Genomic DNA, 13,129 nt, shown 5'->3' with positions numbered 1-13,129 from the left:
AATTATTTTGTATTTACCAATTAAATTGTTTAAAATGTTTTACAGTAGCTACAGAATATTCAAATTAAAGTCATTATTATTTTTAATGGTCGTTAATATATAATGTTTATATACTGATTATTATAATATAATATACATTACATTATATATTATAGTGTGTTATATCATTAAATACTATAATTGCAACATTGCTGGCAGCAAATTACAGTCATTACCTGATTTTTAAAAAGTGTAGTAGCCTTGAATTATATGTTTTACAATAGCTACAGAATATTCAAATTAAAGTCATTAATTTCTTTTAAATGGTTATTAATATATAATGGTTATATAATGATTATTATAATATAATATAATACAATATACATTACATATTATATTTTATTTTATTTTATTATAGTGTGTTATATCATTAAATACTATACTTGCAACATTGCTGGCAGCAAATGACTATCATTACATGATTATAAAATTATTTTGTTTTTACCAATTGAATTATATATTTTACAGTAGCAGAATATTCAAATTAAAGTCATTATTATTTTAAAATGGTTAATCTATAATGGTTATATAATAATGTAATATAATATATACATTACATTATATATTATTAGTGTGTTATATCATTTATTCCTATCATCATATTGACTATTGATCCCAAAAAGTATTTTCTATCTCCAAATTCTGAATATATGGAATGACTGACATTCATTTCTGGTATAAAGAGTAAAGATTATGTCATTTTATGTAACTTTAAAACGTTTTTAAAGTGTGCTAAACCTGACTTTCATGTTGAGTGATTCAAAAGTTGACACTTTTTAAAAGTGACATGACGACATTGTTTCGGCATAACCCTATGAGTAATACTGATATAACAGTAAAAAACCCCAGACCTTAAGGTGCTTTAATGGAAAGTGAACCCACATCATTTTGCTTTACGTTTCTTATCTCTCACTTCTCCCTCTCTTTTGCACGCACGTACTGTACCGTACACTCATTTTCTACCTAAATAGTTGTCATTTTTGGGGGAAATTATGAACAAGTGCCATTTAGACATGCCTTTATCAGACACATGGCGTGAATCATTTTGCTATTTTTATCAAGGTTTGCTATTGCAGACAGTAATATTTAATGCATGCATGTTGTACTGCAGAAATAGGGAAGTGCTAATGATCCCTTCACTAAAGCAATAAAACAAAAGTGACATAAAACCGAAAGATTGTGGTGACAAACATCCGTTTCTTCATTGTGTGTGTGCATGAGTATATAGAGGAACAATGATTGTACTGTGTGGGTTAGTGTGTGTTTTGTGCTATTATGCTGGTGTGGTTTGTGGATTTGTTAAATTCTTTGTTGAGTAGTCATTACATTAGTCCCTTTTTTGAATGGTCAGTAGCGCCCCCTGGATGTCCCAAGCACTAACATTTGGGGATCTCTGTAAGTACCAAAATTCTACTGTGTTTGTTTGTTTATTTATTTAACACACTTTAAAAAAAATCTTTGCTGCCTTTTTTGTTTAATCAGCTCAGATTTACACGTCATTTCAACTTACTTTTATTTATTTTGATTATAGACGAGTTGTTAAAAATACATATGAGTTGTTATAGCCTAACTTATAAAATATAGTTCAAGTTCATTTTACAAGTTGTAGCAACTCATCTCTCATGTTAGTAATTATATATTGTAATTGTTAAGTATTTATACATCACAGTAGTCTTTGTTGTACTGTCTTCATTTATTATAAAGATTATATACTAATTGTTTCACTATAATACTCTAAAAATAATATTGTGAATCCAGTGTTGGGTGTAACTAGTTACTCAGTAAATAGTTACTGTAATTTAATTACATTTTTTCTTGAAAAAGTAGAGAGTAAGGGATTATTCTTATTTTTCCAGTAATTTAATTACAGTTACTTCTGATGTAATTCATATGTGTATTGACTATAGATCAATTATATATAATACAATAGTGGATTTAACATAAAAATGTAAAGTCTAAGGTTAAAATGCATGTTTTCTATGTATCATTCTCGCTTTAAAAATTTTGGTGAGTTAATAAGAATAATGGTAACACTTTAGTGTAGTTTCAAATTCTCACTATTTAAGGCGGGGTGCATGATCTTTTAAAGCCAATGTTGACATTTGAAATTACCTAAACAAACACGCCCCTACCCAATAGAATCTGGACCTTCTTTTAATAGACCAGTCCCATACATACACAACCCAGGCAACAATGTTGTTTAGTAGACACGCCCCTTACTGCTAATTGGCTACAAGTGTGTTTTTTACTTGGCCCAAATCCCTTTTCCAATCCCAAAGCACCCCGCCTTTAACTGTTTGGCATTAATATTACTGATATACTGGCTGTTTATTAATACCTAAAAAAATACATGCCTGTTTCTGCAAAACTTTATTCTACATCCTTAATCCTACCCATACATTAATTTAGCAACTTTACTAAGTATTAATAAATAAGGATTATATTGAGGCAATTGTTAATTGTTAGTTAACAGTGAGAATTGTACCTTAAAAAGTGTGACCAGAATAGTTTATGTACTTTTATGTGATTTATTTGAGCCTATCTTTGTATAATTTACTAAATAGGATTTAAAAAGTAATTAGTACTCAAAACCTCTCACTACATCCTTAATCCCATACATTAATTTACTTTACTAAGTATTAATAAGCAGTAATAAGGATTATATTGAGGCAAAAGTAGTTAATTGTTAGTTAATAGTGAGAATTGTAACTTAAAAAGTGTGATCAGAATCATTTATGTACTTTTATGTGAGTTATCTTTGTATAATTTACTAAATAGGATTTAGAAAGTAATTAGTAATAAGTAATTAAATACTTTTTGGAGAGAATTCGTACAGTATCTAATTATTACATGATTGAAGATGTAATTAGTAACTAGTAATATATTATTTTTTGAGTAACTTACCCAACACTATGAGAATCTAATAATAAGAACTCTACACAAATGTAATGAAAATAATAAATTAACTTTAACAGTCATTCATTCCCAAAGTCCATTGCTTTTGAATGTTATGTATGTAAGAAAGGCACATTAATTTTACTTTTTCATGTTTAAGTGCTATAATTGGGTCCCCAGTGCTTCTATCAACCTAGAAAATGTGAGAAAGAACAACCCAGTTTTGGTAAACCATTCTCTGCAAGCATGTGAAAAAATAGGCCATTGAAATTTGGCTCCCCTTGTGATGCCAGAAGGGGATAATACTGCCCTTTATCATATCCAACACTATGGCATTGCCATTTAGTGCAGAGATCAGCTCATTTGCATTTTAAAGGACACACACAAAATGGCACATTTTTGCTCACACCTACAAAGTGGCAATTTAACATGCTAATATATTTTGAGCTAAAACTTCACATATGGACTCTGGGGACACCAACGATTTATTTGACATTGTGAAATGTCCCCTTTAACACATTCTGTAATACAGCAATGAATTAGCAGGGCAAAAGGTCATGGGTTTAAACCCAAGAAACACACATGTTGATATATAAATACCTGTTGTAATGCACTGTAAGTCGCATTGGATAAAAGTGTGTTTCAAATGCATACATATCTTTAAATTACCATGTTCAGCTTTTATAAAAGAGTTTTTCTGGATTCTTTTATGATAATATTCATATTTTTTGTAAATATTGAACATGCTAATATAATTTTCGCTCTGGTTGTTGCATGTCTGCTCTGCCTGAATGATCACCAAGTTTATATTCTTGTTAACAGCATGTGACTATTTTTTGTCTATATGTGTTTTTTACTCTCAGCCTGCGGCATGAGAGAGTGGCATTCCCTGTAATTTCTTATCCATAAAAGCACAAACACACACACACACACACACACACACACACACACACACACACACACACACGTACCCAAACACAAACATATGCTTGGTTGTGGTACAGTAAACACTTGGTTTAACACCACAGCCACTTCTACGAAATATGCAGCGTACACCCAAGTCTTCCTTATTATTTCCATGATTTTGAATGTAAACGTTTTACATGATGATTGTAAATTGAAAGAAACTTCGAAAGGGGGAAAATCTTTTTGCAAAACTGAGACTTCATTAGCAGCTAATAAAACAATGTGGCTATGGAACAAAGACGGCACTAAATTTCTCTCTTTTGATGCTGGGTCTGTGTATCTGTGCCAGTACTGGGACAGTTCAACCTCAGCTCGTATATGCCAACCACAATCACCTCTACATGGATCATGGCATTTACAATTACACAAACTTTACACACTCACATAGCAAAATACAGAAGAACACACAGGGTAAAATAAACAAACTTTATTTTGCTGTCATTTACAGGGAAGCATAAGCCTACTTAATATTGTTTGGGACCCCCCCCCCCCAAAAAAATACATTTTACTTTGTTTGTGAATGGATCTTTGAATTTTTTGTGACCTAATATAAGTGAAAATAGCTCAGATAGTTCAGACGACACTGTACCATATAGTATACATTAACTGCACAGAATGCATTTTTGGGCTGTGAAAAGATTAATCGCATACAAAATAAAAGTTGGTTTTTGCATAATATGTGTGTAATTATTTTGTATATAAATACACACACATATTTTTAAGAAACATTTACATTGTTCTTAAATGTATACATATGTGTGTATTTATATATACATAAATATATTATGCAAGCACAAACTTTTATTTTGTATGCAATTAATCTGGATTAATCTTTTGACAGCCCTACTGTTTTGTATGCACAGATCTGAATGAGATTTGCCAAAATGTTCTGTATACATCCAAAGTACACTACATACTGTATCCCATAAGGCAATGCACTTAATCTATTTCTTTACATATTAGATAAAATGCAAAACAAAAACATACTTCATTTTAACTGGACGTCACAGTCAGCATTGTTTTGTAGCTTGTATTTTTTAATCATCTACTTTTTGAATTATTTAATCATTGTATGCAGTTTCAGATTTTATATATTTATAAGTAGTATGCATTGTACAGTACATAATGTGCAACATGCATTGTACATCTGGCACTCCATTTCAAGCATAACCATACTTAAATGGTAAAACAGCAATGGTAACAAGTACTAAAAGTGAGTTTTGCAATAATAAATAAATACTAATAAAAAAAAAAAACAGGTGATAAAGGTGCTGGTTGGCTAAAGTTTTTAAGATATTTCACGATAAAGATTTATAATTATATGGACCAATTAGAAACTTCTAATTTCACTATATGTACTGCACTGCTAAATGGTTAAAATGACAATAAAGCTTGTTGACTTGACTTAGATGTAAAGTTATTAGACTGATCTGAAGAACCAATAATGAAACATTATAAATGTATTTCAAATGCTTTGTGAATCTAAAATGCTGTGCAGTCTTTATTTTGTGATGAAGCCCCTTAGAAGAAATTGGGTGGTGTGCATTGTGATGGGCTCATGCTGTTGTGGTGCACATGTGTGTTTTGCTCTAAGTGTGTTTGTTGTGCTGGAGAGGTGTTGGAGGGGCTGGATGAATTCAAAGACGGAGGGGACATCTCTGGTGATGGTACAGATGGGGACGTGATGGTGGAATTGTCCGAAATATTACCCGCTCCAATGCTCTCCTGATATAGATTTCTCCTGAATTTTGCACGAGCATTTTGGAACCAAACCTGGAAAACAAAGATGTCTTTGAGTAAGCAGATTTTTTTGTGTAATGTGCAGTACACTTATTACTGTTACAGAAGTCACATATTCAAAAATATTATTTGCACCTGGAGCACACGTTTTGTGAGGCCGGTTTTTTGTGCGAGCTCTTTGAGGTCTTTGGCGTCTGGATTGTGGTTGTGGTTGAAGAAGTTCTGCATGCTCCGCAGCTGGTGATGCTTAAAGGACGTTCGCAGGCGTTTGGACTTCTGACAGCTAAACTGTCTCACTCTCTCCAACAGGTCCACACCCCTATCACTCACATCTAGAGCATACATGCACACACAAACACACAATCATATTGTGTAAATGTCTGTATTTTGTGCATATTAAGGCTAAAGAACAAGTTACAGTCAACAACAGTATATTCATTCACAAATAATCTTATATTGAGTGCATGATGTGGGATTTCCCTTATTTTCTGGAATATCAAAAGTGCAAAAAATAAATAAATAAATAAATAAATATATATATATATATATATATATATATATATATATATATATATATATATATATATATATATATATACACTGTAAAAAAATCCGTAGAAATTACAATGTTTTTGCAGCTGGGATGCCGGTAATTTACCGTAGATTTACATTTATGTTGTTTACTGGCAAGAGTTTGTTCAAAGTTAAATAATTTTTAAATATTAACAAGTCTTTATCTTTACAGAATAAAACTATACAATAACAGCCTCATGCAAAGCCTTCTGGGAACCAGAAATCATCATAAAACTATACAATAACAGCCTCTTTACAGAATAAAACTATACAAAAACAGCCTCATGCAAAGCATTCTGGGAACCAGAAATCATCATCAACCTTTTTCTGTTTTTTGCTTCAGATTTTGTTTCCCAGAATGTTTTGCTTGATGCTGTTTTTTTAGTTTTACTCTATAAAGACAAAGACTTGTAAATGTTTAATGTTCATTTAACTTTGAACAAAATGTTGCCAGTAAAAACATAAATTTAAATCTACGGTAAGTTACCGGCAACCCAGCTGCAATTTCTACAGAATTTTTTTACAGTGTGTATATATATATATATATATATATATATATATATATATATATATATATATATATATATATATATATATATATATATATATATATATATATATAGTGCCTGCAAACATTTAAAATTTTATAAATATTTTATAGCTATTCACCAAACTCTTGACAATGTTTGTATGTACTTATGTGGCTCTCTGATTTGGTATTAGCATTATATAGATTTTATGATGCGAAGGTCTTCAAATTCTCTGTATTTAATGTAAAGCTGCTTTGCAAAAAAATTAAACTGAATTAACATTAAATCTTAAGTAGCCATGCATTAGTATTTAGATCATGCACAATGCATTACCTGCATTATAAACAACAGGGTCTGCAGCATCTGAGTTTTTCCTCTTTCGTGAGCGTCCCCTCTGCACAGGGGTCCCTTCATTTGTGGAGGTCTTAGAGTTTGGCTCGACAGGAGACATGTCTGAGTAATAAAGAAGGTCTGTATGACATTCCTCTTCTAGCATCATATGGAAATGGACCTGGCAGTACACTGAAGTGTCTCGCATCCCGTAATGATCTCCAGTGAACAGCAGTTTGTCGCAGGTGATGCAAGAAAAGCAGCTCAGGTGGTACACCAGACCATTGGCACGCATCACTATCTCTGTGGCCGGGATCCCCAGGTGACACCTTGCACATCTTTGCAAAGAAAATGTCCTGCTTAAGAGAGATGGGATATTATACACAGGGATAAAAAAGATACAGAATAGCACAAAAGTTATTTCCAAATAGCAGATTTTAAAAGAGGTTATACAAACGCTTTTATTTAAATAGGCCTCCAATGACATTAAAAATATACATAACGTTCACTATTTAAATTTTACCTGTAATAGTCTTTTTTACAGTAAATATCCCCGTGCTTACTGAAACACGTGAGCTCTGACTCCAGGTCAGCTTGGCACGCGCTGCATTTCAAACAGCGCTCGTGCCACTGTCTGTCAGCGGCGACCAGGTAAAACTGATCTGCGATCAGTCTGCCACAGCCCGCGCACACAAGAGACTCGGAGCTCTGCAACGCAACAGATAAACGGTTCAAAAACACATCAAAATGTTTCGAAATTACTTTGGGTGTATTTGTATATATACAGCCCAGAGGTGGAAAAAGTACTAAAATATTGTACTCAAGTAAAAGTAAAGTTACTTTAATAATATTTTACTTAAGTAAAAGTAAAGTTACTTGTCTAAAAATCTACTCAAGTAAAAGTAAAAAGTAAATCATTTTAACTTTACTCAGAGTAAAAGTTACTTTTTTTTAAAGCGGGGAGTGGTGGAGGATTCTAGTATAGTTCAAAAACGACAAGGGAATATAAATCTCAAACTAGTTGTTTTTAATTGTAGGAACATCTTTACAATTAAAGTGCAATAACAAAAAGTTAATAAACTAAGAAACATTTATGGAATTGTTTAATGATTTTTACATGTGAGTTATGCACTTTTGAAGGTGGTCAGCAGCTTGTAAATACAATCACTATAGTAAGGTTGTAATTGATGTATTGCTGGTAACATACATTATTTTATTAAACTATATATCTAGTTTAAATGAGCATATAATGAGATGAGTGCCATGTCTAGCCTATATACATTTGACACGTTTATTATGTTCTTACTTCCCTGACCTGGGTACCTGATGACCTTTATTCTTCTCTCTCTCTCTCTCTCTCTCTCTCTCTCTCTGCAATGTCTTATGACCTACGCATTCTCGAGGACTTCTTTTGAAGTTGTGTTTGACTTGACGCGAAGCTGCTAGACCTCGGAAGATAATGCGCATGGTATTAAAAACGCGTCGTGCAATTTCGTACTTAAGAGCATGAATCCTACCTTTCATAGAAATGAAACACTCGCTTCGCGTCAGTGGAAAGTGGTCGCTTAAATATGACCAGGGGTTTCTTTCATAAGATTTGAACTGAGGCAGGGCTGTATTAGCGCGCGCCTGTCTCGTCCGTCTCCATGGTTCTTTTTGCGCGTTCCCCGGGCCCCGCCCATTTACATCCGTTTCGCGTCTTTTTCACTTTGCTTTTTTAAATATTTTTTTACTCAGTAACGGATATGATTTAAAATGTAGCGAAGTACAATACTTTAATTAAAACATACTTAAGTAAAAGTAAAAGTACAGATTTTAAAAACTACTCAAAAAAGTAAAAATACACAAAAAAACTACTCAATTACAGTAACGTGAGTAAATGTAATTCGTTACTTTCCACCTCTGATACAGCCACGGAAAAAAATTTTTTTTCCCTAAATTTAATATTAGCCTACTATGTGTTTAAGTTAAAAATAAGAATTTTTGTTTCATTCTGCCAACTACCGACAAATTTTCTGCCAAGTCCCTAATAAAAATATTGTTTTTATTTTTATTTATGAAATAAGGACAACATAGTCCAAATGACAAAAAATATACAGTGTTTTGCGATCTTCGTTTCTGAATAACAAAATGCTACGTGTATAAAGGGATATTTTATTACATAAATTTCACATTTAAACACGTTTTTTAAAAAAAAAAATTATGTAAACATATTTCATTTTAAAATCAAATTAAGAACTATTAACATTTCTTTCTCGTATTTTTTTCCAAATATTAATATTTTGAGGCATGCATTTACTCATTATTCATCTGACAAAATAATAACAAAAACTTTTTAAAAAGGCCACTTATAAGCACATTTACATTTTAGCACAACCAGAAAAACGTAGCCACAGTTATTTGACAAAAGCAGAAATTAGGCTAAACGGGAATTTTATAAAGACAAATGTTAGGAGCAATGAAAAGCAACATGCCAATTAAAAACAATTTTCGCAATTTTCAAGCTTTACTTCTCTGTATCAATAGGCTACAATCATGCAGAATCCTTTATATCATTGCACTTGGTATTACAAATACGTAAACAGATATAGAAATAAAAATACTTTAATATAGCATTATATTGTTGGTTTATTGGTATAGAATTACTTTACTGTACACTCTAAAAACAAACGGTGCTATATAGCACCAAAAGTGGTTCTTTGCTCGTAATCATAGAAGAGCCGTTTTTAGTGCCATATAGCACCGGTGAAGCACCAGTGAAGCACCTGTGTAGAACCATATAGTGCTATGTAGAACCATATTTGGTGCTATAGTGGTTCTATATGGCACCTATATGGTTCTACACAGGTGCTTCACTGGTGCTTCACCGGTGCTATATGGCACTAAAAACGGTTCTTCTATGATTACGATCCAAAGCAACAGTTTTGGTTCTATATAGCACCGTTTGTTTTTTTAGAGTGTACTAAGTAATCATTTATGATTATGTCAACCTGAAGCATAGCATCATATTTTTATGGGTGAGAGTAGAAACAGCTCCTGACGGTCTAAATGCATTATTTTACTGTTTGTGTTGCAGATTTGCATTTGAATTAAAACATAGTGAAATATAAGCACGATTATAACATAAAATAATAATGTCCATTATTAACCAATTATTATCAATTATGCACCTTAATTATCCATTATCATTCTTTTCCACCCTTTTCTTTTGCTGTCCAATACAAAATGATTCTTACCTGTTCATCATCGTCCATGTTGCCTGTTGAGTTCATAGATAAATGGCTGAAAAATGCGCGTATTCCACCTTCTTTAATGAAGTGAGATGTCCCCTATAAATCTGTTCTTTTGTTTGTCTGTCTAAAAAGCAAGTGACTAAATGCATTTGAAAGCATTAGTCTACACATGCAAACGTTCAGCTATTTTAAAGTTTTTTCCTATTCGCCACTACATAAACCATCTAAAAAAAATCAAAGTTTGCAAATCAGAAAGCTTGTTTGCAATAACAGAATCCCAGATCTCATGTGGCATAAGAGGATGTCGTTCCGTTGAGTCCTGGGTGGACCTGCGGGTTGGCAACGGTGCAAAACACTGAGCCAGTAGCGTTTACTTTGACTCTAGTCGCATTGTCTCAGGTTGCCTGTTTCCCTACCCACGTGAGGACAGTGGATGAGATGAGGTTGCGTGGAGACCTGAGGACGCAACTCCGCGCGCTTAACCACATGAGATGCCGCTGACGTGCACATGACACAGGCAAAACGGAACTGTAAAAATGTTTATGACTAAATTAACATAACAGGTTAGACCAATAGTACATTTTAGAGTTAGATTAAGGTTCTCAAAAATTTTTGTCGCCCTTCATGCATAGCCTACCTTTTTTTTAATTTAAATACACACTTATAATAAAAATAAATAAATAAATGTTTAGGCTGCCACTGGTGTCTAATAGGTTTTTATGTTATGTAGGCTTATGTATTATTAAATTATTACGTCAATAAATTCTTTGGAATCAGTTTGATACACATCCCATAAATACAAGAATAAATCAAAATAAATAAACACATCCAATAAATAAACTTTTAGTGTACATTCACTTTGAAATATGTATTGTGTGTTTACCAGTACCTACAATAGATGTGAGAAAACACAAATGTTGTATAAAAAAGACAGCACTCCAATAATCTTGCCGTTTAATTTATTTTACAGCATATGCATTTACATTTAGGCAATTAGCAAACGGTATTGCATTTCGTTCAAAATCTAGCACAGCATTCACAAACCCTGATTCAACCAAACAACAATACGCATCCATACTGACCATCTGTCGTACAGCTGTTACAGTTGTTGTTGAAATTCATTATAGCATTGCCCAAGCATCATACTCCACTCCCTTCTGTGTCAGGCGCTTTCTACGCCACTAATATTTCTCAACATGGGAAACGTAGTTTACCGCTGCGTCACATCACAGCCGCAGACACGCTCATTCAACTACAACTCCCACAATCCCCAGCGGCGGCAGTACCGTGATCCGCGCGTGTAGACACACCATGGCGTTCCTGTGCAGTATGTGACGGGGAAATATAACAGAGACAACGCGTTGTTGTCATATTCTTGCAAGGGAAGGATTGGATTGACATAAAGCTGAAAATGGGCTCTCGGATCAAGTAAGCCTCAAAATCTTTACTCTCGCCCGCGTGACATGAAATACCGTTATAAATAAATGTTTTGACCTCCTAAAAGGCCCGTTTGGACTTGTTGCGACAGAAAGAGACTGTGAACTGGACAATTGCTTGTTTATTTTGTCATTTGTATAGTTTATACAGGCATTAATCACATTTGTTTGTTTTGTGTTGTCTGTTTTGGGAGGATAATATTTTCCAGTACTGTCTTATCTAAGGCGTAGATCCATATCATAACGTAAACAATGATCAGATGGACAGATTTCATGCCTTAACATTATGTATTGTGATGGCATGCAAATGAATATCAATTTAAAAGAAAAAGAAACACATAAGCTGTCTGTATAGAAGTATTGGAGGTACAGTGTTTACAGTAATTCAATGCACTTTATTTATAAGACATGACAGAGGTCAGTCTGTGCCTACATGTGGTCACAAGTGTTTTTCTGGGTTTACAATCAGGCCATGATATGCCTGTTTAGAAAACTGTGTGAAGGATAGAAACGCTGAGTTATAAACATTCCTTTATTGCACCATGTTGAAACCTGTCAAGATCAAGTCGGGACACCAGCCATAACCAACCATCAACATTTAGACTCTTTTACAGCAAACTATAACATTTTATTTGGTTTGTCAGTTTTAGGGATGAATGAAATCATTGGCATATCAATATTATTGAATGCCAATATTATCGATCGATAATGGCTTATAAAATAATTATATGAAAATTTACACTGATATGATTTGCTCATATAATGACGTGTTAAAATCCACGTTAGCTCACAGGTTTGCTATAGGGATCATTTTTGGGGCTTATATCAGTATCAGCTATTGGCTAAAATGAATGGAAATTATCAGCATGTCGGATATTGTCAAAAATCCAAAATCTTGCATCTCTGCTCAGTTCTTATTTTTATAATTCCCTTTGCAGTTGTTATTTGAAAAGTAATCCGTAGTTATTTAAAGCAATTTTATTTTTTAGGGTTTTAAGAAGTTTTAAAGAGTCAAAGTTTTAAACCACTAAAAGTTTCCGTGATACCCTTTTCAATGTATGAGCTGTGTTTACACAAAATTAACTAAATCATTAAGGTGTGGTTTCCCGGGCAGGGCTTATCATGATAGTCCTAGACTAAAATGCATGTTTAAGCTGCCTTAATTTTAAAACACCTTGCACTGACAAATCTTAACATATATTACTGCCAGTGTTTTGTCTCAAGATGCACACCAGTATTGTTTTTTTTAAAAACTACTTAAATGTCCTAATATAACTAAGGCCTAGTCCTGGATTAATCTAAACCCTGTCTGGAAAACTGCCCCTAAGTCATGTCATTGATTTGATGTTTACATTTAATATAATTACAAAATATATTTTTTTGAAAG

The 13,129-nt window shown here is 32.9% G+C and overlaps 2 protein-coding genes across 6 annotated transcripts in view; one reads left to right on the top strand and one right to left on the bottom strand.

Annotated features, from left to right (window-relative positions):
- Nucleotides 1-4,526: 4,526 nt before the first annotated feature.
- lhx2a (LIM homeobox 2a) lies at nucleotides 4,527-11,468 on the bottom strand. Of its 2 annotated transcripts, none has more exons than XM_055179781.2 (5): nucleotides 10,310-11,468; nucleotides 7,597-7,781; nucleotides 7,077-7,432; nucleotides 5,776-5,972; nucleotides 4,527-5,673 (listed from the first exon to the last, which is right to left on the bottom strand). In XM_055179781.2, exons 1-5 carry the CDS (start codon nucleotides 10,343-10,345, stop codon nucleotides 5,422-5,424), a joined length of 1,026 nt encoding a protein of 341 aa, XP_055035756.2. In that variant the 5' UTR covers nucleotides 10,346-11,468; the 3' UTR covers nucleotides 4,527-5,421. The 2 variants fall into 2 exon arrangements, with proteins under 2 accessions (XP_055035756.2, XP_055035757.2); XM_055179782.2 differs by having other exon boundaries at nucleotides 7,077-7,429.
- Nucleotides 11,469-11,573: 105 nt separating this feature from the next.
- dennd1a (DENN/MADD domain containing 1A) overlaps nucleotides 11,574-13,129 on the top strand; it is a 31,021-nt gene continuing 29,465 nt past the window's right edge. For all 4 annotated transcript variants that reach the window (XM_055179780.2, XM_055179778.2, XM_055179779.2 and 1 more), the window contains exon 1: nucleotides 11,574-11,734. In XM_055179780.2, the coding sequence (XP_055035755.2) occupies nucleotides 11,718-11,734 (17 nt within the window). In that variant the 5' untranslated portion in view covers nucleotides 11,574-11,717. The remainder of the gene's footprint in view (nucleotides 11,735-13,129) is intronic.

This window comes from Misgurnus anguillicaudatus, chromosome 9, assembly GCF_027580225.2.
Source record: "Misgurnus anguillicaudatus chromosome 9, ASM2758022v2, whole genome shotgun sequence".
NCBI lineage: Eukaryota > Metazoa > Chordata > Actinopteri > Cypriniformes > Cobitidae > Misgurnus > Misgurnus anguillicaudatus.
The sequence above is the reverse complement of the archived record's forward strand: the minus strand, read 5'-3'. Positions and strand labels throughout refer to the sequence as shown.

What these genes read in the sequence shown, in the direction of transcription:
- lhx2a (XM_055179781.2), bottom strand. Translation starts at nt 10,345, where the DNA reads ATGAACTCAACAGGCAACATGGACGATGATGAACAG. An exon ending in ACATGGACGATGATGAACAG is followed by an intron (nt 7,782 to 10,309) that starts GTAAGAATCATT and finishes GTTGCGTTGCAG; the next exon opens with AGCTCCGAGTCTCTTGTGTG. An exon ending in TGTAAAAAAGACTATTACAG is followed by an intron (nt 7,433 to 7,596) that starts GTAAAATTTAAA and finishes ATCTCTCTTAAG; the next exon opens with CAGGACATTTTCTTTGCAAA.